This window comes from Megascapheus bottae, chromosome 3, assembly GCF_031878675.1.
Source record: "Megascapheus bottae isolate mThoBot1 chromosome 3, mThoBot2.hap1, whole genome shotgun sequence".
NCBI classification, from domain to species: Eukaryota; Metazoa; Chordata; class Mammalia; order Rodentia; family Geomyidae; genus Megascapheus; species Megascapheus bottae.
The window spans coordinates 38,576,955-38,601,368 of record NC_143511.1 but is presented as its reverse complement, the minus strand read 5'-3'; the positions used below and the strand labels follow the sequence as shown (position 1 = coordinate 38,601,368).

At 38.9% G+C, this 24,414-nt stretch overlaps 1 protein-coding gene across 3 annotated transcripts in view; it reads right to left on the bottom strand.

The window, feature by feature from the left end:
- The window catches only part of Kdm4c (lysine demethylase 4C), a 313,858-nt gene that overhangs the window by 35,783 nt on the left and 253,661 nt on the right, over positions 1-24,414 (bottom strand). For 2 of the 3 annotated variants that reach the window (XM_090329959.1, XM_090329957.1), the window contains exons 18-20: positions 22,653-22,838; positions 19,709-19,810; positions 4,105-4,275 (exon numbers count right to left, since the gene is read on the bottom strand). In XM_090329959.1, the coding sequence (XP_090186085.1) occupies positions 4,105-4,275; positions 19,709-19,810; positions 22,653-22,838 (459 nt within the window). The remainder of the gene's footprint in view (positions 1-4,104; positions 4,276-19,708; positions 19,811-22,652; positions 22,839-24,414) is intronic. The other variant, XM_090329958.1, reaches the window with a different exon arrangement.

The window sequence follows — 24,414 nt, the reverse complement described above, 5'->3', positions numbered from 1 at the left end:
AGCTGATACACACATCCTACTTTGTTGGGAGGAAATTTTTATTTTTATATGTTCTGGCTACCAAAGAATAAATACTTAGGTAGAGAAATTTCCTAGTGGCCCAAAGAATTTTTCCTTCTATTCTTCCAAATACTCTCTCTGGTATCATATACCCACAACATAAAGATTTTAATGATACCAAACTTATGCTCAGATATAGAGGAAGCCAGACTGCATTAAACGGTCCTCCCCAGTGCTCCTCCCTGAACAAGCAGGAAATGTCTTCTTCCCACCACATTGCACACCTAGCATAATTTGTGTCACTCAACACATGTAGACTAACACTAAGGAATGACTAAGGCAGCTAGTTATGGCTGGCGACAGCAATATGATGACATGAAACTGCAAAGAACACTGCTACAAAATGCAATCCATAATTACAATCTATAAACACATCATGGAATTTAAAATCTGTTTAAATACATTTGCTTTATGAATCCTACTAATATCACATTTGTTTCCATACTTGTTTTAGTACTTTTTTGTCAGTCCTGGGATTTGAACTCAGGGCCTAGGCACTGACCCTTAGCTTTTGTGCTCAAGGTTAGTGCTCTACTACTTTGAGCCACAGCTCCATTTCTAGTAACACTTGTTATTCATATCAGCACAGAGAGGTGTAGCTTTATAAGTTGACCAGATTAATATTTCTTCAGCCCCACAAGACCCAAATTCCTACACATATTTATAAGCATTTTCACAAAGCTATATTTAATTCACAATTACATACAAGGAATAATTTTTATTCCTTGGAAGTGACAAAGTCATTATTATGGCTTGTCTCCTCCAGAGCAGCACCAAGAGAAGAAGGGATACTTGGATTTCAGCAAACTGCCTAATCTTGCTCTCTGCTATGGAAGCTGATCTCTGTCAAAAATCCCTCTGTGGATAGCAGGCAATAAAATTAACCCTCAAAAATCAACTGCTTTCCTATATGCCAACAATGAGAGGAACAAGGCAACAATCAGGAAAGCAACTCTTTTTGCAACAGCCTCAAAGAAAATAAAATACCTAGGAATTAACTAAGAATGTAAAGGACCTTGGTGATTAAAACCCTGAAAAAGGAAATTAAAGCAGAAATGGAAATGAGGAAATGGAAAAACCTTCCATGCTCCTGGATTGGAAGAATTAACACCATGAAAATGGCAATCTTGCCAAGGGCTATCTACAAATTCAATGCAATATCCATTAATATCCCAATATCATTCTTTAAGGAAATAGAAGAGGCAAAAACAATTCTCAGCAGAAAGGACAGGAGGAATTTCAATACCAAACTTTAGACTCTGTTATAGAGCTATAGTAAACAAAACAGCTTGGTACTGGCACAAGAACAGGCCTGAGGACCAATGGAATAGAACTGAGGACCCAGATATTAACCCATAGACCTATGGCCAACTAATCTTTGATAAGGGAGCCAGAAAGATAGAATGGAAGAAAGACAGCCTCTTCAACAAGTGGTGCTGGCAGAATTGGTTAAGCACCTGCAGAAAACTAAAGTTGGATCCTTCTGCACCAGGATTAATTCCAAATGGATCAAAGACATATAGGTAAAAGCAGATACACTGAAAACTTTACAATAAGGAATAGGAGACACACTAGGTCTCCTTGGCACAGGTCAAAACTTTCTGAACAAGGACTCAGAAACAACAAATTAAAGAAAGTCTGGATAAGTGGGACTGCATTAAACTTCAGAGCTTCTTTATGGCAAAGGACATAGCTAACAAACTAAATAGAAAGCCTACAGAGTGGAAGAAGATCTTCATTAGCCATGTAAGAGACAAAGGCCTCATATCTAAAATATATCAATAGCTCAAAAAATTGAATCACTTCAAAACTAATCTCCAAAGAAACAACCATCCCATTAAAAGATGGGCCAAAGACTTAAAGAAAGACTTCTCTAAAGAAGAAATAAGAATGGCCTATAGACACATGAAGAAATGCTCAACATCTCTGGCCATAAAACAAATGCAAATCAAAACAACTCTCAGATTCCACCTCACTCCAGTTAGAATGGCCAGGATCAAGAAATCTAATAACAACATATGCTGGCGGCGATGTGGCCAGGAGGTATCACTACTACACTGTTGGTGGGAGTGGAAACTCGTTCAACCGCTATGGAAAGTAGTATGGTAGTTCCTGAAAAGACTAAACATAGAGCTCCCCTATGACCCAGAAATTCCACTCCTTGGCATTTACGCACTCATCTAGAAACAAGGACATACTAAATCTACTAGCATAACAATGTTCATTACAGTACTATTTACCATAGCAAAGGTATGGAACCAACCTACATGCCCCTTAGTTGATGAGTGGATCAACAAGATGTGGTATTTATACACAATGGAATTCTATGCTGCTATCAGAAAGAATGACATCACCCCATTTGTAAGGAAATAAAAAACTTAGAAAAAATCATATTAAGTGGAGGAAGCCAGACTCAAAGGAACATAGGCACTATGGTTTCCCTCATTTGTCATAATCAGTACAAACCTTGTGCTCTCCTAGCAGAGGTTTACAATACAGCAAAACCTAGATACATAAGGCCATATAGTATGATGCTAAATGAAAGGACCTCCCGGACAAAGAAACAAAAGCCATATAATGAGTGATTGTTGTCCTTAACGTACTATGTTATCTCTCATCTCCTTTGCTGTCCCTTGGTTATCTCATATTGTTATAGTATTTTACCCTGTTATCTGATATATATATTGTGTATATATATATATATATATATATATGTTTATTTGGTTATTTGAAATAGGATAGGGAATGGGGGTAAACAAGATGAGGGGTGGGGGTTGGGGGAGAGAAAAGGGGACCAAGACATGAGAAAGGGTATCAGTGTTTGTGAAATAATGCACCTTCTATCATGAATATAATGTAACTTTACTATTAATTACAATAAAAATATATGAAAAAATCCCTCTGTGGAAAATCCTATAAAATAAAGCTCAAAATACGGAAAGCCAATAGCACTGATACATTCATTAGTTCTTCTGAATGATCCCAAGGTGTACACTGAGAGAAAGAAGACAGACAACTCCCCTCTTCCCAACACACAGGCACGCTTGCACATGTGCAACACCCCCCCCCCCACACACACTGGATATCTGGGCCAAAGTTAGGAAACTCAGCAAATGTCACATCCTTCTTCCTCTATGATATTGTTACTCCCATGTGAAACGTCAAAAGACTTAAACCATTGTCAAGTCTAATGTGCTAATAAATAGCACATTTAAATTCAGAATAGAATAGATAGGTAATGGAATTCAAATTTGCTAACACTTTTTAACAGAAATTAAGAGGTGGTTCATGTCTATTATGGCTTCCTAAATGGAAGTATCACCAATTTGACAGTAGAAAATCAAGAATCATAGGGGTGCCTTTCTCCAGGCTCCCTGTGAGGCCTTAAGGTCTGCTCCCTGGCTAATGAGATTGATGCTACTCCTTTAGAAAAAAACTTCCATAGCCGCCACCTGGACTTTCTCCTCCATCTCCTTCCATGTGAGGACTAACAAGCAAGCTCTTACCAGACCAAATGCTGGATCCTAAATCCTGGATTGCTCAGCATCCAGAACAGTGAGAATAAATCACTGTTATTTACAAAATACCCAGATTCAGATTATTTCTTTGTGGTAGCACAAATAAGACAGCATCTTATATTTCCCAGCCAAATTCTATTTCACAATGAAAATGAGTTAGGATACCAGGATACCATTTAGGATGTCTGGAAATCCTATATCCTCATTACTATTTTTTTGACATTCCTGGGGCTTGAACTCTGGGCCCAAGTGTTGTCCCTGGGCTCCTTTTGCTCAAAGCTAGCAATTCTCCACTAGAGCCACATTACAATACTTTGGCTTTTTCTGTGATTCATTGGAGGAAAGAGTATCACAAACTTTCTGACTCTAGCTGGCTTCCAACCATGATCCTGAGATCTCAGCTTATTAAATAGCTAGGATTACAGGTATGAGCATGTAGCACCCAACCAAAACATTTCTGAAAGTCATCTAATTTGGTCTGACCAAAACTACACTGGGCAAGAGGCACCCAAGGAAATGTGCTTACCACAATATCTTCAGGAAATGTGTCTCTGCTAAAGGAGCCATCATCAAACATGACCTCATAGAAGGTTTGTGAGGTCACCGCCACCACCTTGCAGCTGTAGTACCGCGTGTTCCGATGCTTTGTGATGACTGTCTGACCCACGGAGATGGCCTTCTCACATGCCTTGGATTTCTAAGAAACAGATGAAGAGAGGAGAAAAAGGAGAGGAAAGAAAATAGAGAGGAAGAGAGAGAGAGAGAGAGAGAGAGAGAGAGAGAGAGAGAGAGAGAGAGAGAGAGAGAGAGAGAGAGAGAGAGAGAGAGAGAGAGATCATTATTTAGAAAACAGCCATTGATTTGGCCAAGACTTGTTTTTTGCCAGTCCCAGGGCTTGAACTCAGGGCCTGAGTGTTGGGGGCCAAGTAACGCCATGTCTAATAACTTTCTGCTGAGACAAGGCAAGGCGCAAGAGGCAGGGTGCAAGACTTGATTACCATTGGTTATAGATGTGTTAGTGTTTATCACTCTCTGTTAGGACCTAGATTGAGGGTATATTAGCTGGATGGACTGCCTCAGAATGGGGGAGGCGGGTTTGAGAGAGATTTTCCTGCCTTGATGAAGCTGCATGGTATCTCTGTTTGTGCTCCGGGGAAGGAAGGCTGAGTGCGGAAAGACAGTGAGCCCTCTCCTCTCAAGGCTTGGACTCGTTGGGGTGTGTTTTTCCCCATTCCTCCTACTAGTCGAGAGGGACTGGGGACAAAGGACCCCTACACCTGAGCACTGTCACTGTGCTTTTTCAAGGCTAGACCTCTCTACCACTTGAGCCACAGCACCACTTCTGTCTTGGAGCATGCTGGGAAAGCACTCTACCACTAAGCCAAACTCCAGGCCCCATGACCAAGACTTCTTTAAACTTGAAATTATTAGGGCTGCAGAATACATTCAAATTAAAGTTGCATGAATACAAACAGTGTATCAACAACAATGTCATAGTCATTGACTCTGCTCAGTCCTGGGCCTTGAGTTCAGGGTCTGAGCACTGTCCTTGGAACTTTCTCAAGGCTAGAACTCTACCACTTGAGCCACAGCACCACTTCTGGCTTTTTTCTATGCAAGCAATACCAAGGAATCGAACCCAAGTCTTTATGTATGCTAGGCAAGCACTCTACCACTAGGCCAAACTCCCAGCCCAGATTCATTACTTTTTTTTTTTTTTTACTGTTATTAGCATTTGACCATTTGTTTTATTGTTTGCATGCTCTTTGGTATGTGTTGTATGTGCATACAGAGAGGGGATAAAGATGTTTGTGCATAGATGTGTGTGTAATTTGTTTTTCTTGAAACATTTGGAAGCTCTGTACTTATGTGTTTATCCTTTCAGAACATGGATATTCTCTTACATACTCACAGCTCCAGTACAATTTAGGAAATTCAACACTGATATAATAAAATCTGCCACCCGTAAGCCAGCTGGTCAGTTATCTATTATGAACTTTGGATGATTCTCCCCCATCTCTAAACTCCCAAGAATAGAATACAGTGTACAATTAAGAATCATATTTAGTTTAGGTTCCTTTAATTTGGTTTATTCCCATTGTCTTCCCTCCCCCCGACCCCATTATAGGACTTGAACTCTGGGCCTGGGCACTATCCCTGAGCTCTTCAGTTCAATCAGTTCAAGGGTACTGCCCTTCCCCTGGGCCTGGGTACTGTCCCTAAGCTTTTCATCTCAAGGCTACTGCCCTACACCCTTTGAGCCACAGTGCCACTTCTGGTTTTCTAGTGGTTAATTGAGATGAGAGTCTCAAGGGGTTTTTAGTGCCGAGGCTAGCTTTGAACCATAATCCTCAGATCTCAGCCTCCTGAGTAGCTAGGATTACAGGCATGTGCCATTGTGCCAGGCTTGTTTTTTGTTTTTTTTTTTAAATGATAGTGATACTTTGGAAAGACAATTCCTTTTACTTTCCAATAAGCTACTTGTGACAAATTTCTCCATTAGATTCAAGCTACATGTTCTTGTCTAAAGCTCCATATAGGTGATGTCTCTTTCTCAAATATCTCATCTGTAGATTTGCATGCCTTTCAATGATGATGTTAATTTTGATTCCAATTAGTATCTTTACTTGCTATTTTTCTACACAAACAGCAATCTAGGTGACACTTTATCTTATGCCTTGCCTCAGATATCTGTTTAGTTAGCATCTAATGATGAACAATGTTCATTTACTCTTTATTTAAATTTCAAAATGCTAAAAATAGGCAAGAGTACATTTCTTTTTGGACAGTGTCACCCTTTCTCTCTCTTGCTCCCTGTTTTTCCCTCCCACAAGTTGTACAGGTCATTTTCAACATAGTTTCAACATACATTGCTGTATTTGTTTACCCTTTGCCACTCCATTTCACTCTACTCTCACACTCACAAAGACATACAGGTGAATAAATGAGACAAAAGAAGAAAAAAAAAAGAAACCTCTTCTTTCCATTTCCTGAAGTTCATTTCAGTAAGTATTATTTTGTATGATCAGTTGCACATGGGCATTGTGATTTTCTGTCCCTCTCCTAAGAGTATCTTCTTTCACACTGCCTAGAGATATATATAATTTATGTCCCAGTGCATTTTTAGATCCAGCTGCCTCATATGAAAGAAAGTGTGTGCGATTTGTCTCCCTGAGCTTGGCTTGCTTCACTTAACATGATTTGTTCTAGGTCCAGCCACATCCCTGCAAATGACATAATATTATTCTTTCCAATGGTTGTGTAAAATTCCCGTATGTATAGGTACTGCATTTTTTGGATCCACTCATCTATTGTAGAGCATCTGGGATGTTTCCACAACTTGGTTGCTATGAATGGTGTAGTAATGAACATGGATATTCAAGTGTCTTTGTGGTATCCTGGCTTGAGATGTTCTGGGTGCTCAGGAGTGGTATGGCTGGGTTGTTGTTTTGATTTGCACTTCTTATATGGTCAAAGATGATGAGCATTTCTTCATTCATATGTTTCTTTGCTGTGCTTATCTATTCTTCTGAGAAGTCTCTCCTTAGTTGTGGGGCCTCCTAGCTGGTGGCATAGAAGCCCAGGTTGCTATCTGTGCTTCTGAGACTCTGTGCTGAAAGGCACGTATACTCCTGGGCACACTCAGTGACGTGGGCAGTCCAGAACCTAAGGGCCCTGGCTGCTTCCGCCTCGAGCAGGAGCTCCCAGAAACTCCTGATAAGTGGGGCGTGTTTCAGGACACCATTGGCGACAGTCGTATCAGAAAGGTCCCTATTTGCTGCTGGTATGAGATGGCAGCCATTGCTCGATCTGTATTTAAGCGAGCACAGTTTTTTAAAATAAAGTTAGATCTGCACCTGGAGTCTGGTCTCCGGAGTCTGTGTTCCCGGGATTATTTGTGGGCTCCGCCGCCACTTCACCCCCCTCCCAGATGTCTGAGAAGGACCCCGATGACTGCACTTAGTTCCTTTGCCCATTGGTTTATTAGGTTTTGGGGCCAGGGGTTAGATTCTTGAGTGCCTTGTATATTTTGGATGTTAGGCCTGTGGTGGTAAAGAAAGATCTCCTGGTCTCTTGGCTGTCTTGCTTAGTATCAATGTCCTTAGCTATGCAGAAACTTTTTAGTTTGATGTGCATTTACGCTCTCTTTCTTTCTGCTTTTTTTTTTTTTAAAGGTAGAACAAGTTTATTTGAAAGTGAAAGGAGAGCCATGAAATGGCGAGACTCCAATAAAACAGGCTCCAAAGAGGAATCCCTTCATTTACTCCTTCTTAGAGTGGTGATGTATGCTGACTGCCTTGCTCTAGACGATCTCCACACTTGGCACTTGACATCTTATATACACATATCCACCAAACCACCATCCATCAAACTCCATATGCCATTCTATAATCATTGAGACCTGATGAATTCCTTTATCATCTGAACATAATTCTTCCCATATTTTATGGTTTGGGTTCCAAATTGTTCCATTTTTGGCCAAAAAAAGTCCCTTCATGCTGATTTTTAAGATATCTCTTCTTAAAAGCAAATCCGTGATATGTGACTTGGTAAGATGCATCACCTTTTGCGCCGGCCCTTAAGTTAACATAGTTCATTTCAGAGGACAGCAGTAGATTAGATTTGTCATAGGCACAGAAGAGCTGGAGGAGCTTACCATCACTCTTGGTGGAAGACTAGGGCCTAGAATATGAAACGGAGGACAGGGTTGTTCATAGATGAGTTTTTACCATCTAGTTTCCTCCATAACTAAGGGGTACTTTCTTCCTTGAAATCTTCCCCAGTGATTACTGGATTCATTGAGAAATAGATAACACAATAGTGTTATCATACATAGTGGTTGAATGATAGGTATTAGGGCTGGTCAGAGTTTTATTAGATTTTTTTGTTTGTATTTTATTAAAACTGGTATTATTTTACAAATGAAATGAACCCACCCCTTCCTTAAAAACAAGACAAAAAACTGGAAATCACCCTCAAAGGAGATACTATGGTTTGTTTAGAGTTTAACTCCAAACCCAGATTCTTATTAGCTATGTGATCTTGGGGGTGGGACTTAACCTTTACCAGTCTCAGTTTCCTTACCCTTTGACTCTTAACATCAAAAGTTTGCTATAAATAGAATGAAGAACATAAAATACCTAAACTCATCAGCAGCAGATTATGAGAAAACAGAAAACATACTTGAGACCTTCCTTAACCCCAAGTTATTAAATCACTCTGGCTACTTCATCTCAATAAAAGGCATTTACAACTAGGCAACCCCTCACATCACTCTTAACAAGGATGAATCAGCCTAATGTCATCACTGAGAGAACAGGTCGAGCCTCCACTCTTCGCCTCATCAACTCCAGAAGTCCCAAGTCTCTGATCAGTCAAACTCAGGAGCATGGCTATGGTCCAAAGGACGAGATCAAATTTATGGAGTCTCATTCCTCCAACCCCAAGGCTCCCCAAAACTTTTCTATATAACGTTATTAAGGCCTTGGCCACATGACTCTTACTATCTTTACAGCATGTTTGGTAAAACTCCTAAGTCAGTGCTACTGCTTATCTTTTTACAAATAGTACCCAGTACTACAGTGTTTATAACACTGCTGCTTCAAGATGAACAAGTGAACTAGTAGTTCACTAGTTGGGTAAATGAGAGATGAAGTAAATGAACTGTGCAGAGGGGTACAGATAAAGAGTGACTGTAGTTGCTTACTGTCCAGAAAAATCAGAGAAAGAATTTTAGGTAAGATATTTTCCCTTTGTTGGGATGATGCTGGGTATGTAAAGAGGTAGAAAAGGGGAAATAAAAAAAAAAAACTTTTGTGGTGTCTAGGGTGTAAAAGCCATCAGTCAAAGGAAAAGAAAGATGAGACAGGGCTTTATTCAAAAAAAACAAAAAAAAACAACAAGTTGGGCTGGGAGTTTGGCCTAGTGGTAGAGTGCTTGCCTGACATGCATGAAGACCCAGGTTCAATTCCTTGGTTCCAGATACCTGGAAAAAAGCCGGAAGTGGTGCTGTGGCTCAAGTTGTAGAGCTCTAGCCTTGAGAAAGTCCAAGAACAGTGCTCAGGCCCTGAGCTCAAGCTCAGGACTAGCAAAAAAATAATTTTTTTTTTAAAAAAAGGCAGTTAACTCTAGATCAGAAATCATGAAATTTATGCAGATTGGTTTGGTAGAAAGATGGACAGTACACAAGTTAAATATATAATCTTCATTTAAATAAATAGTCTCTTAAGCATCAAGTATGACAATTTCATTGCATACTAAGAAAAATAGAATCATTCATAATGCTATTTTGATAGGATTTCTAGTTTATTTTTTCAGGAAAAATTTACTGACAAGCACACCCCATGACTGATTATAACCTCCTCAAAAATACCAGAAAAGCTTAAGAATCTACTGATGTTAAGATTGCCATTTCTGAGCAGAAAAGACAGATGTCACACTCCATCAGATTAAAGAAACAACCATGGCATTTGAAGATTAGTGCTCAGGCTAAGGTTGTAAAAGTTGAATTCTCTTTAAGATGAACTAAGCAGAAACAAACAACAATGACAAAAATAAACCACTTCACTTAAAAAAAGGCTACAGCCAGTTAAAGATGCCAGGAATACAATCATGTTACAGAAATTCCAATGAGTTTCTGAGAAACAATATATTTACAGTTTTCATCATGAGTGTGTGTGCATGCATGCATGCATGCATGTGTGTGTGTGTGTGTGTGTGTGTGAGAGAGAGAGAGAGAGAGAGAGAGAGAGAGAGAGAGAGAGAGAGAGAGAGTGAAAGTGTGCTAAATTTCCCCAGTAACACTGTAAAGTAGTTGTGACTCAATATACAGTGTAAAGGACAAGCAAGTGACTTTTCCAAGGCCTCAGTTATAGGTAACCTGGGATGCTGTTCGCCTGTGTTGAAAGCACTCAGTTCCTAACAGGAAGAGGCCAAATGTAATTGAAATAGCATGGCTGCCTAAAGAAATTACATTTCCTTTTTCTTTCTTTTGTGACCTCCATAAATGACTGCCTCTTCTGTTCTAGATATCAGTTGAGCCTCCCCTCATACAAGAATTGACTTCATTTCTCAAGCATATCCACTTAGTGCTATCAATGTGGACTTGGAGAAAACTGATGATAAAATGCTCTCATGTGAATATATGTACACATATACAGGTCATACATACACACTGTGTGGCACATTGTAAGACTGCTCATGGATCTTTATTCCTCTCCCTTTCTACATCCTTTACAATGTAGCTTCGCAGTTCCTCCACCAAGGACTATAGTTTATCGCTCACATTTTGAATCTGTGTCACACTGTATGCTTTAGTTCCTTTGGATAAAAAGTATATTAGAAATAATAGTATACCCACACTGGAAAGCAGTAGGACAGTTCATCAAAAGACTAAACATAGATGGGGCAGTGAGTTTGGCCTAGTGGTAGTGTTTGCCTAGCATGCACGAAGACCCAGGTTCGATTCCTCAGTACCACATACATAGAAAAAGCTGGAAGTGGTGCTGAGGCTCAAGTGGTAGAGCTCTGGCCTTGAGAAAGTCCAAGGACAGTGCTCAGGCCCCTGAGCTCAAGCCCAGGACTGGCAAAAAAAAAAAAAAAAAAAGACAAAACATGACATAGCAATTCCATTCCTTGGCACTTACTCAATTGCCCAGAAACAAGGACATACTAAATCCACTAGCACAACAATGTTTACTGCAGCACTATTTTCCATAGCAAAGATATGGAACTAACCCAGATGCCTCTCAGTACATGACTGTATCAACAAGATGTGGTAGTTATACTCAATGGAATACTGTGCAGCCATCAGAAAGAATGACATTGCCCCATTTGTAAGGAAATGGAAAGACTTGGAAAAAAATTATACTAAGTGAAGTCAGACCCAAGGAACATAGGCTCAATGGTTTCTCTCAGTTGTAACCAGTAAGTAGTACACACCTAGGACTCTACTAGCAGAAAACTACAATAGCACAAAACCTAGATACATAAGGCCATATAGGATGAGGCTAAATGGAAGGATCTCCAGGATATGGAAACAAGAGATTTATATTGTGTGATTGTTGTTCTTAATGTACTGTGTTATTTCTCTTCTCTTTTGTTGCCCTTTGATTAATCTCATATTGTTACAGTATCTGACTTTGTTACCTGGCATACTGTATATATGTTTATGTGTTTTTTTGGAAATAGGAAAGGGAAGGGGGAAAACAAGATTATTGTGAGGGGGTTGGGGAAGGAAATGGGGACAAAAACCTAAGAAGGGGTATCAATGTGTGAGAAGTAATGCACCTACTATCTGACGAATATAATTGTAACCCCTCTATACATTACAATTTTTTTAGAAAAGAAATAATGGTATGTCAATTCAAAGCATTATATTTGCAAAGCCTTGCATATATATGCCTAGAACGAAAAGGAATATTGAAAAAATATACTAAAATGCTAGTAATGTAAAACTCTGGATAGTGGGGTTTTATTAATTTTCCTATTTTTCTATATTCTCTATTAATTATCTGCTTATTAATAATTACTAAAAATACTACATAAAATAGAAGTCATTGAAATTTTCCCCCATTCTTAAATAACATACCTTCAAGCATGCTTGTAATAATGAAAGCTTTTTTTGTAAAATTGTAAGAGCTAGGTAAAAATCCTCTGCCCAGAGCAACCCAAGTCCCTGGGGTTTCATTAAGAAATAATTGCTTTTACACCATAAAATCACATGCAGACTCATAAAAGTGCCATAAGTATTTAGTTTTCTACATGTCTGTTTGTTCATGTGTACTTCGTTTCTTCTGCTTTTAAAATTTTTTAACTACAAACATATAATATGGTAGTAAATGGTAGTAAGCAGATACCTAGCAGACTTATGGTCTTATTTACTTTTATCTGCAGAAGTATAATGAACAAGCTTTGCATGACACATGAGAAGAAAACAAACAAATTGTTTTCTATCTCAACCACTAGCTCACTCACCTCAGAGACAGTGGTCCTCCTTTGCTAGAGAAGTGATTACAAATAGAGAATCATCCTTATAAGCAACTGAACATTTGCTTCACCGAGCTAATGTTGGAATCTCACCAGGAAGGCATTACTTGCTACCTATTTTGAATGGTGAACAGCTCATTTCACAAGAAGCAGAAGCCAGTTCTCTTCAGCATGACCCACTGCTACACTGAAATCTGACATGACTTTCCCTTACAACCAGATCTGATGAGATCCTAGAAAGCAAGTGGGTCTCTAAAGATCCACTCCTAGAAGCTCTGCCTTGGTTTTTTTCTGTTGTTGGTTTTCTTTCAGGAGTTTCTCAGCGTTCTTGAGTTGTAACAGAGAAATTGAAGGAGAATTATAGACCCAGTACAATCTCATTCACACAAAATTATTTTGTCTACAGTCAGAAATTAACAAGTGGATTCTAAAATGCAAAGTCTAAGTGTGAAATACCTAACCTGCTCTTGACAGATTCAAAATTGGGAGGAAATGAGAGGGAAAAAAATCATTATTCAACAATAAAATAATGTAACTATTTTAAATGACTTTTTCTGGGGCATTTTCAACAGGGAGAAGTAATGGATACAAGGCATCACGGTAAGATAGCCCTCTTGTCAATAAGAATGTGATTCTCAAAGGCAGTGGAAGTATTCAAAATGCTATAGTGATGCCAAAGTTTGCTTAACAAGATAACCTAAAAATAGAAACAACAACAAAAAATGTCAATTAGTTATTTTAGCAGGTTTTCTGTACCACCAAGAAGGAAGAGCAAGTAATGAAACCATGTGACCTAGTAGAAGCAACAGCCTCAGGTTAGAAAAATGATCAGAAAAATACAATGTAAATAAAATGTTGCATGTCCTAGCTTTCAAGAACTGCAAGTTCTGTGACTCCTGTAGATACATCTGTTGAGTGGGTATAACCATAATCCCTGCCATACAAAGTTTCTGAGAGGAGCAAATCAGATAAAGCTCTATGTGTAAATAGCAAACTATAAAACCTGCTACATGAATGTTAGCCATTGTCATTTTATAATCTCTATCAATGTTGATATATTGCCCCAACAAAGGAAAGTGGTAACCTTGACAAGAAGATAGCGAGCAAAGGAAGTAATTGTGCTATAAATATACATAGCTTTGTAAGACACAGTAAAAGAACAGAAACTTCCAAGGTTTACTTTAGACTTCAGGAAAAATAACTGGGGTAACATAAAAAGAAAATTGCCCAAAAGCTTTCTCCTGCCTACTGCACCATAATATGTAGGGGGTAGTACAGATTCTGCCTATTTGGCTCATGCTAGTCAAAATGAAAAAAAAGAAATCTAAAGTCACTAATACCCATTAATAATCAGGTCAGGTAATATCCCTTTGTCAGACATCTCATGGTAACTGAGGAACCTAGAGCTGTACTGCAGACTGATATACTGTGTTACTGGGAGATAGAGTGGGGATGGCAACAGGTTTCACCTATTGCATATGTTGATAGTAGGAATAAAAATGCAGTCAGGCTGAGAGGTGCTGTTACAATAGTAACCTACTCCTTTCCAGGCTCGAACCGGTGATCTTCTCCCCACCAAGTTAATCTCAGCAGTCCATGTAACCTCAGATAAAGGTATTTTCTCAGTATTTAGCAAGAGCACTGCTTGGTTCTCCAACTCTATACTAAAGGAGCACACAACAGCAGATTTTAAGGTACAATTAGAAGCTATTAAGTATAAGAACTTATAAACTTTGTATAATATGCTATTATATATATATATATGATACATTATATAAACTTTATGTAATATACTGCAGAAAAAGAGCTAAATGCAACTAAGGGTCTATCCAACATCCAAGGAGGTACAAACAAAATTTAAGGTACCTCAGGAAAGAATATGCTGCTTCCCTTCCCCCACCCAAAGAAGAGTGGTTTTTTTTGTTTTTTTTTTTTCTTTTTGTTGTTCATGGGGCTTGAACTCTGGACCCAGGTGTTGTCCCTGAGCTCTTCAGCTCAAGGCTACTGCCCTACCCCTGAAGCCACAGCGCCACTCCAAGTTTTCTAATGGTTAATTAGAAATAAGAGTCTCTTGGACTTTAATGCCTGGGCTGGCTTTGAACCACAATCCTCAGATCTCAGCCTACTGAGTAGATAGGATTACAGGCATGAGCCACTGCACCCAGCTAAGAGTGTTTTTCTTGTCCCTACTTCTGCTCCAGGCAAAACTTCTCAGTGCCAAGACAACGACTACTGGAGAAAAGCTAACATGATCATCCACTGAAGAGTGCTACAAACAAGGCTTTCCTATGTTTCCTCAGCCACTGCTGTACCATTTCACTAATGTTCTATATCCAGCAAGGGATGAGAAGACAAGAGAGAAGGCATAACCCCTTACAATGAAAACTGGTCAACTCAGCTGAGGAGTGTCCATAAACCACCTGCAGGAAAAATACTGATCTGTCTACGAGATGTATGTCAGCGCCATGTCTTTCCAACATTCCACAGAAGGGCAGGACAAGAAAGTTGGCCTCCCCGACTTCCTGCCATGAAACTTCATATAACCTTTGAATGAATCGAAAGTTTCACCTGTCACATTTATTTGAAAGGGGACATAAAATGTAGACCTAGAGAATAGCTCTTCAGACATAACTGTGGGAAATTTAATTGCTTGATCTATTGCTTGCCATTAGAAGTCTTAAAAATTATGTTTTCATTACATTTTGTCAGAATCTGTGGATTCCATTTTGACTATGGCATCTAATTACTGTTTTTTCCACGGAGGAACTGAAAACCCTGTCTTGCACTTTTATAAGACATGAGAACATCAAATTCCCTTGTCTGTCATGTGTCTACTCACCCATTCCATTTAGATTTTTCCACTATTATCTGTGGTGCTCGGCTCTTATACTAATATTAAAATATGGGATTAGTGACACTTTTAAATTACCTTACCCTAGCTACCAGATGATAATATATGCTGCAATTATTTTTTAAAGAGTATAAACTGCTGAGATGCTTTAAATTTTCAAGAAATTAAGAAATATTAATTCTATGAAAAATTGAGCAGGCACTTTATGTGAAAATATACCTTAACTATGTTTAAAAAGAGAATGTAACCAGATCAGTGAACCTTGGAAGAGATAAGTATCAAGTACACCATCTCCCTATTTTCTAATACAGCGGACCCCTGTGGACTCCTCCCAGAGGGATCCTAAGCCTACTGAGTGACTCTTTGCCTCCATGGCACACTTTAAATTGGTGAAGACAAAACCTAATAACAAATTTCTCCTGGAGATTCTGATGAGCTTACATTTGTGATTAAACCTAATATCTACATGATGCAAATTAAAAAATTTTTTTTCAATATTGAGGTCTGAACTCAGGGCCTAATGCTTTCTAGGTTTTTTTGTTTGTTTGTTTGGGTTTTTGTTTTGTTTTGTTTTGTTTTTGGTTAGGTGTGGGGCTTGGACTCTGGGCTTTGGCTCTGTCCTGGAGCGCATTAGTTCAAGGCTATTTCCCTACCTCTTGAGCCACAGCACCACTTCCGATTTTCTGGTGGTTAGTTGGAGATAAGAGTCTCAAAGTCTTTAGTGCCTTGGTTGGCTTAGAACCGCAATCCTCAGATCTCAGCCTCCTGGGTAGCTAGGATTACAGGTGTGAGCCCCCATGCCTAGTGGCATTGATATTAAAAAACAAACAAACAAACAAAAACATGGATAATATGCCGTTTTTCAAAGACAACTAAAAGGGTTAGGAAAATACTCTTTCCGATGAAAACATATTCTACATAGAACCCAAACCATATTTTAAAAGAGCTGAAAAATCAAGGTTTTATAAAAGCTCTATTTTGTTACAATAGCAATTTAAATAGCTTTAAATTCTTTCTGAAATGCCCATAGTGCCACTCTTTACAAGTATTTATTCTAATACAAGGATTAATGAGCTGGGCATGGTGGTTCATGCCTGTAATCCTAGCTACTCAGGAGGCTAAGGTCTGAGGATCAAGGTTCAAAGCCAGCCTGTGCACAAAAGAACCTGAGACTCTTATCTCCAATTAACCTCTAGAAAATGGGAAGTGGGGCTTGCCCCAAGAATAGGTAGGTAACCTTGAGCTGAAGAGCTCAGGAACAGCACTCAGGCCCAAGGGTAGGTCAATAGCCTTGAGCTAAAGAGCTCAGGGACAGCGCCCATGCCAAATTCAAGCCCCATGACCCACAAAAAAAAAAAATTAATGAAAAGTGCTGATGTACTTCTATGATTATATTATGATCAATATTAAATATTGTCTTCTTGTTCATTTTAAAGCTTCATTAATTTGTATTAATTTTTCATGTATACACACACACACACACACACACACACACACACTTAAGAGCAGAAATTAGCTTTTGTCCTCAGGGTGACAAGACATATGAATATGAATACTTAGCTCACAAGTATAATATCAGCTATCTCCAGAATGAAGAAAATCAGTATGGCTCTGTGATCAGCTGGTCCAGAGACTGGCTGAAAAACTCACCTTACATGGCAAAGTCCGTATTGTTAAGAGTAAAGTCTTCTACAAAGCATAACTGTAGGTCAGGTGCTGGTAGCTCACACCTATATCAGTTACTCAGGAGGATGAGCTCTCAGGATCATGGTTTAAAGCCAGTCCAGGCAAAAAAATAAAGTACATAAGACTCTTATCTCTGATTAACCAACAGAAAACCAAAAGTGGATCTGTGGCTCAAAGTAGTAGAGCACTAGCTTTGAGTGAAAACTTATTAGGAGGACAGCTCAGTGTTAAAGTATCTGCTTAACATGGATGAAACATAAGAGTTTAGTTCCCTCTCCCTCAGCAAATCCACACAAAAAAGCAACTGTACACAGTGAAATATGGTGTCTATTAGTGCCAGCCAAACAGTATATATCCATGTCTACTGGATAGTTCTACAAGGTTAAAGTAGGCAGGAAAAATACCACAGAAACAGTACTCTATTCTACATAGTTTCTCCATTCTGATTATATTTTGCATCCATGGTTTATTAAAATTGAAGCTGTCAGTGGAAAACATCTGCTGTCTGTACTCAAAAATTCAGAAACCTTGTTAAACACTTAGCACCAGAAGTGGGACTCAAACCAAAGCAGCTGATGCCAGACTGGTTAGGCACAAGAGCCCTCACTAAGAGGTCACATTTTGAAAGAGGTCTGGAAAAGGAAGAAGGGCAGAAGGCAAGCTGAAGGTATCTCAAAAGAGACAGTAAAGTCCCTGGCTTGAGGCTGTGAGGTTGGTGTGGGGAATGGGTTGGTGTCTATGGCATTATCCTCTACAGCCCACAATGACTAATAAGCTGGCCTCACAAAAGACAGGATAGAATAAGGCTCTTCCTAACTGCACTAGCCAAGATAGTGTGGAAAAACATGGAATCCCTAAAGGCTCTACACTAAGAGCATGGGATTTGCAGAAGACTTTCTAATGCTCCATTCATTCTATTGACAGGACATGGTGGAGAAAGGCTTTCTGATCACTGATTTGGTCCTTCCTAAGAAAGTGACTAAAGAAATAGCTAGAAGAAAGCAAATTGAGGAGTATTGAGCAGTTTTAAGGGTTGAAATAAGATATATTTAGTTTACTTAACAACATTAAGAAAAATGTCTACACTGGGTTTCCCTAATAAAAACAAAACAAAACAAACAAACAAAAAAAAAAACAAGGTGGGGCCGTTTGGCTTAGTGGTGAGTGCTTGCCTAGCATGCACAAAAACCCGGGTTCAATTCCTCAGTACCACATACATAGAAAAAAAGCCAGAAGTGGTACTGAGGCTCAAGTGGTAGAGCTCTAGCCTTGAGAAAGTCCAAGGACAGTGCTCAGGCCTTGAGCTCAAGCTCAGGACTGGCAAGAAAAAAAAGAAAAAGGGAAATTTGGTTCCAAATGTAAATATAATACAAGGTTTGTGGCTAAGCATTTTCCTCTAAGGAAAATCTGACTGTAAGTCTCTATAATTTAGGATAAAAGGACTAAGATCAAAACAAAACATTTCTATTAATAGAAATATATATATTATTGCCTTTTATTATTATTTTTTCCAGTCCCCACTCTTGAACTCAGGACCTAGGCACTATCTTTAAGTTTTCTCAAGGCCAGAGCTCTATCACTTGAGATACAATACCACTTCGGGTTTTTTTTCTGTGTATGTGGTACTGAGGAATCAAACCTAGGTCTTGTATGCTAGGCAAGCACTCTACTGCTAGGACAAATTCCCAGCCAGGATTTATTTATTTATTTATCTATCTATCTATCTATCTATCTATTTATTTATTTATTTTTAAAGTGTATGCTAGATTTAGGACTATTGACCAGATTTAGGTCTGAATCACTATAATATTTTTTTTCTTAATCCCTGCCAATAATTCTTTACTCTGTACTTCTGTTTCAATCAGGATTCTCTCCTTTGGTGCCGCGAGTTTGGCCTAGTGGTAGAGTGCTTGCATAGTATGCACAAAGACCTTGGTTTGACTCTTCACTACCACATACATAGAAAAAAAATGGTGCTATGGCTCAAGTGGTAGAGCTCTAGTCTTGAGAAAGCCCAAAGACAGTGCTCGAGTCCTGAGTTCAAGCCCCAAGACTGGTTAAAAAATAAGAATTCTCTCCTTGTTTTTTTCCATACCAGTGCAAATTCAGCATGCCACTGGAAGTAAAGGTACAAGACATACAATACACAAATACCAAATAATTGTGCAAAAGCCTAGGAAGAGTACCGTTAGTCACAGCAAACTTTATTGAACACAATATCAAAATTGCTAAAGGAGAAATAATCATCCAAACAAACCTATCACCAGTGAAATACAAAGCCATAAAGGATAAAGGATCTAAGTCACCTACATGAGTGAGTCTATGGAAATGGCACTATCCAGCTTACTTTAGAAAAATAGCTAAATTTTTGTTGCCTCTGTGGAAAAAAAAATGTATGAGAAAAACTAAAGGGAGCAGAACTGAACAATTAATTAGGTTCTATACTGAAGTAAAATAAAAAAGAAATCTAAAAGATGAATTCAACCCAATGGTATATTTTATAGTCCCAACATTAAGGTAGAACAATGCAGACAAAACTCTTTCTTGTAATTGATTCTCAATTAACTAGAAATTCTCTCTTCCTTCTCCACTACATCTGACTTACCAAGGCCTTTAAGTCTATCTTCGAAGTGTCTCCAAAACCAAGATATGGCCGCTGTTCCCCATCTCGGCTCACCTGCACTGGTGCATCAGCTTCCTGCAGCATCTAAGTCCCAAATAAGAGCTTACATTTGAAAGACAGCAGGTGCCATTCAAAAAATGTTTGGTAAGAACATGAATCGATATGATAGTAAAATGTAGAAGGATCAACCATGTGCTTTCTGTCAAATATTCATTTACAAATCTTTGAGAATTTTAAAGCTACCTATTTTTTCAAATACTTGCCTTTTAAATTTCAAAGTATATTTACTACCCAATGAAAAAGTATACTACAATAAACTAGACAAACTCACATACTGTATTTCCCCTAAATTCCATAATTCTGAATAAGCTTGTGGATTTAAACCTAGGACACTAAAGGAATAATAGAATTTGGATGGTCCTTCTTGATAGATAAGGCAAATATTGGGGAAAAGAGAAGGTAAAAATTAGAACCATTCTGTAAATAGAAAAGGGAGATTCTATTAAATCATCAGTTTATATTTCATTTCCTACAGGACCCTCCTTGATTTTATGAAAACAACTGGTTCAGGCTGCCAAGTTAGCCCAGACATTTATTTTATAGTTTTCACTGCTACAATTCAGCAATTGCTCATTACCCTTAAATAATCAACTAATGAAGGCATGCTTGAGAATATAGACAAACTACAGTTTCTTCTCTTGGGAGCATGTCTCCTAGCATTCATCATTTACAAAAAGAGAAATATTTGTGTATATTTGAACACTTTATGTTTGAAAAGGGAAAGACATTTAATAAAGGAGGGAAACTACAATGCTTTTGAGCAATGTTGCCAGGTTTTATAAATCCCTCTGGTTAGTTCCCAAACACTTTTGGAAAGAAATCCATTCATGGAGTCTAATTGAAGAAGAATGGGAAAGTAATACCCACCAAGACTTTATTTCAGAAATCCGGTGTCCATAATATAGTGTTTTCATCTAGAGAACTCAAAGGCAATATAGCAACACTAAATTTTTTTCCTCATAAGGAAAAGTTGTGACTAGTCATGCTGTAAATTATGTTTTCCTTCCATTTATAAAATAGATCAGTCTTAACATAGATCTATAATATAGGGGAAAGTAGTTTCTAAATCTCCCTAAAGTCAAATATTTTCTTTTCATTTCATTTATGAAATTCATTAGTAACTCAAGCCTGACTAAACCACACACTACAGTTAAGAGCAATGAGGTGCTGATTAAAACACCTAGATCTCTTTAACAGCAACTTCAACATAATCATCCACAATCATAGTGCATCGGAATATTAAAATGGGAGGGTATGATTCCACACAAAGCTGTAGATGGATACCTTAGCACTTATTTGACTTTGTAGTTAGGCATTCAACATCCATTTGGGAACGGACTAAAGAAACACTCACAACTGCACTGAACTAAACATGAACTGAACATTGCTGAACTTGGGTTCCTTATTCCTGAAACAGAAAATTTCTCCTCTGTGAACTAGCTCAGGTAAAAGTGTCACACCACTAGTAGTAGAAGTAGAAATGACAGTAATGTGAGCTTAAACCCATCTTTCACAGATGGGGAATGGAGGCTCAGAAATAACAACTGTGTATAAAGTGGCACGTATTTTACTGGCAGAATCTAAGTGTGATAACCAACCAGTCTGGCCCTAAAGATCATGACTTTGCTTAAGCTCAGTGCATTCATGTGGGTCATTTAATGAAGTAATAATACTGACAGCACTATAAATGGCAAAGTACAAGTCTTTAAACATATTTTCTGCTGATGTGTTCTTCGCAAGAACACATCAACTAAAGAAAAGGCATGAACAAATGGCCTAAAAACAATGGAAAATAACTTTAAAATATGTATGACAGTTGGTGACATCACTGTACAGTTGAGCATTCACACACATCTGCACAAGAGTCCCAACCCACAAATGTCAAATGTCTCTCAAGATGCCAATGGAAATTGCTGTAATCATTACAAAGATCTGGAAAATTTGCTGTGTGTGGGGTCATGGCTCCATAAACCAAAACTGGCAGCTTAGCAGGCTGCTCATCAGAGGTTATTACGGTTAGGAAGAGCATGTGAAGCTGAAATAGCCTGTGGCCAAGTCCCACAGGGATAACCAAAAGAGCAGCCAGTTAGCAAAGCAGGGAAACTCTACAAAGTTTTAGTCTTCTCTTTGTTAGACAAAAACAGTGATGGCAGATAGGAATATTAACCATGGCATATTAACTCTCTCTCTGTCTTCATAGTTGTTTTTAGGCTTTTGAAATAGAGAGAAAATCTCATTCACCAAAAATAAGTAAAGTGAACTATGGTCAAATTCACATGTTCTTTGGTCACAACTACCGTTTTCTCAGGAAAGTTAAGACCTATGTGAAATGGAGAAAACTAATGAATATTTTCTAGTCTCTATTTTTCTATGAGACTATCCTTCGCAGGGCTCTGGACTCCCTTTATCCATTCTAAGGCAGCAAAAATTCAAAAGTTCCTGGCCAAACCCCCAGTCACTTGTCAATACTGCTGCTATTCATTTCTTCCAAGAGAGATGAATAGAAGCCTAAGGGAACAGTGTAGAGTTTGAGATTGTACACTGCAGAATCCCAGGTGGCACTGTTCATTGTTCACCTTGAAGAAATGATCTCCCACACCCTGACTATGTGCAGAGGCCCTGTATACAGATTCAAAACCAGAACGGACACTCTCTTTCATACACCCACTCAACTCAGTAGTATTTATTGTGGCAATGCGCAGGACCTAGACAAATACCTATGACTCATAATGTGTAATTCCTGCCCTCAAGAAACTCACAATCTGGACATGCTGATAATGAGTACAGAGCTGAATAAAGCATGCTAAGTGTACAGAAGGAAATCCAGATGCAGTCTCGCTGTCAGAGAAAAGAAAGCAAGCCTTACCACATTTGGGTTAACCTTATGGCGGAAGCATGTGATGTTCACCACATAAGGCCAATCGTCAGGCTCCATCAGTACCCCAGCGGCATGAGCACATGTGACATGGAAGGAAGCTGGGCATCGGCCATAGGAACACTGGATGCAGGCTCCAGAAACCCTCTTTACCCGATGTCTGCAGAAGATGCATTTCTAGAGGGTTAAAAGAGAGAAGAACATCAATTCACACTCTGTAACTCAGCCAATTTCCACACTTCAGAGAATAATAGCTATTAGAGGAGGAAAGAAAAACTGATTGCATCAACAAGTTTTGACCCTCTAGGGGCCCTAGCGGCAAGAGCATCTGTCTGTGGCAGTACAGTCTGCTTACTTTAAAGGAAAAAAACCTCTACGTTCACACCCCGCCAGACATATACTGAACAGTTCTTCTGGTTAGGAAAGCTCAATTCTTTTGCTTGTTTCCCCCACCTGCCTAAGAGCTCAGGTGAAGGCCCCAGGTGTGACTAAAAATCACCCACAAATGCTGAGGCCCTTTTGGTTGTGCCCCCCAGATAGCAGCCTCACAGTATACAAGAGATGGAATGCAGGGTGGGAGCATAGGCACAGATACTCCAAAATTACACGAGGTCTTTGAAAACACCCAAACAGCATACAGATGGGCAAAGCTTTCCATTTACAAGGAAATGGAAAATGTTAAATGGTCCATTGTGGAAACTGGGGGCTCAAGTGTTTAATAATCCAAATCTGAACCCTTTATGACTGACACAAAAATACGCCTCCCAAACTGAGAAAATTGAAAATCACCCCAAAGGGCATAATTTTGTTAAACATTTATAGCTGACAATGCCTGGGGAAGAGAAAATGAAAATAAAAACAGCAATAATGATTACCACAATCTGAAAATTAAATTGCATACAATTAGCACTAAACATTATCGGTACATTCATTATTTGAGATAGGAAAAAAAACCAAAGAGCTTCACTAAATGTAAGATTTGTGTACTAATACTCGAGAATGGGGGAAAAATGGTTGTACAGGGTCAGGTTTGGATAGCAGAAGAAACAGACTAGTCAAGAGCTCACTTTTCACTCCTGCAAATTAAAAAAAAAAAGTCTACAATGAGATCAGATATTGCTGCAAGTACAATTCTTTTATAGGTACATTTTCCTTCCTGAGACCAAAGAGATTCCTTTTGGAAACTATAATATTTTATAGTGATCAGTGACTCAATATTACTTATTTTGTTCCTCAATCTTGTTCTAATCTTTCTCGACCCATCTATAGCAACTGCCACTGCCTCTGCCTCGACCACAGTGCCTTACCCAGAACAGAATGGCCTCCTAGCTAACTATTTCATTCTACTACTCATTCATTTTCTTCATGGTTACAAGGTCATTCTCTTTACATTAATCCTATGTCAGCCACTGCTTAGTATCCTTCAATGGCTTCTCCTTAGCTCTAAGTCATTCTAGGGAGAGGAGTGGAGGAAATGGGGGAGAGAGGGAGAAGCAGAGGAAGAGGGCGGGAGGGAGGGAACATCATGGACCACTAGAGCTGTTTCATTTCTCATTAGTCCCTGCATGATGATACAGTCTAGGCACTTATCTGACTTCCCAGTACATTCAGATTCAGTGTACAATTAAGCATTCCTGAGTATGCACATATACACATACACAAGAAAGGGATGGCAGGAGCAGGAGGAGGAGGAGAAGGAGGAGGAGACAGAGAGGGAGAGAGAGGGGGAGGGAGGGAGGGAGGAGGAGGGAGG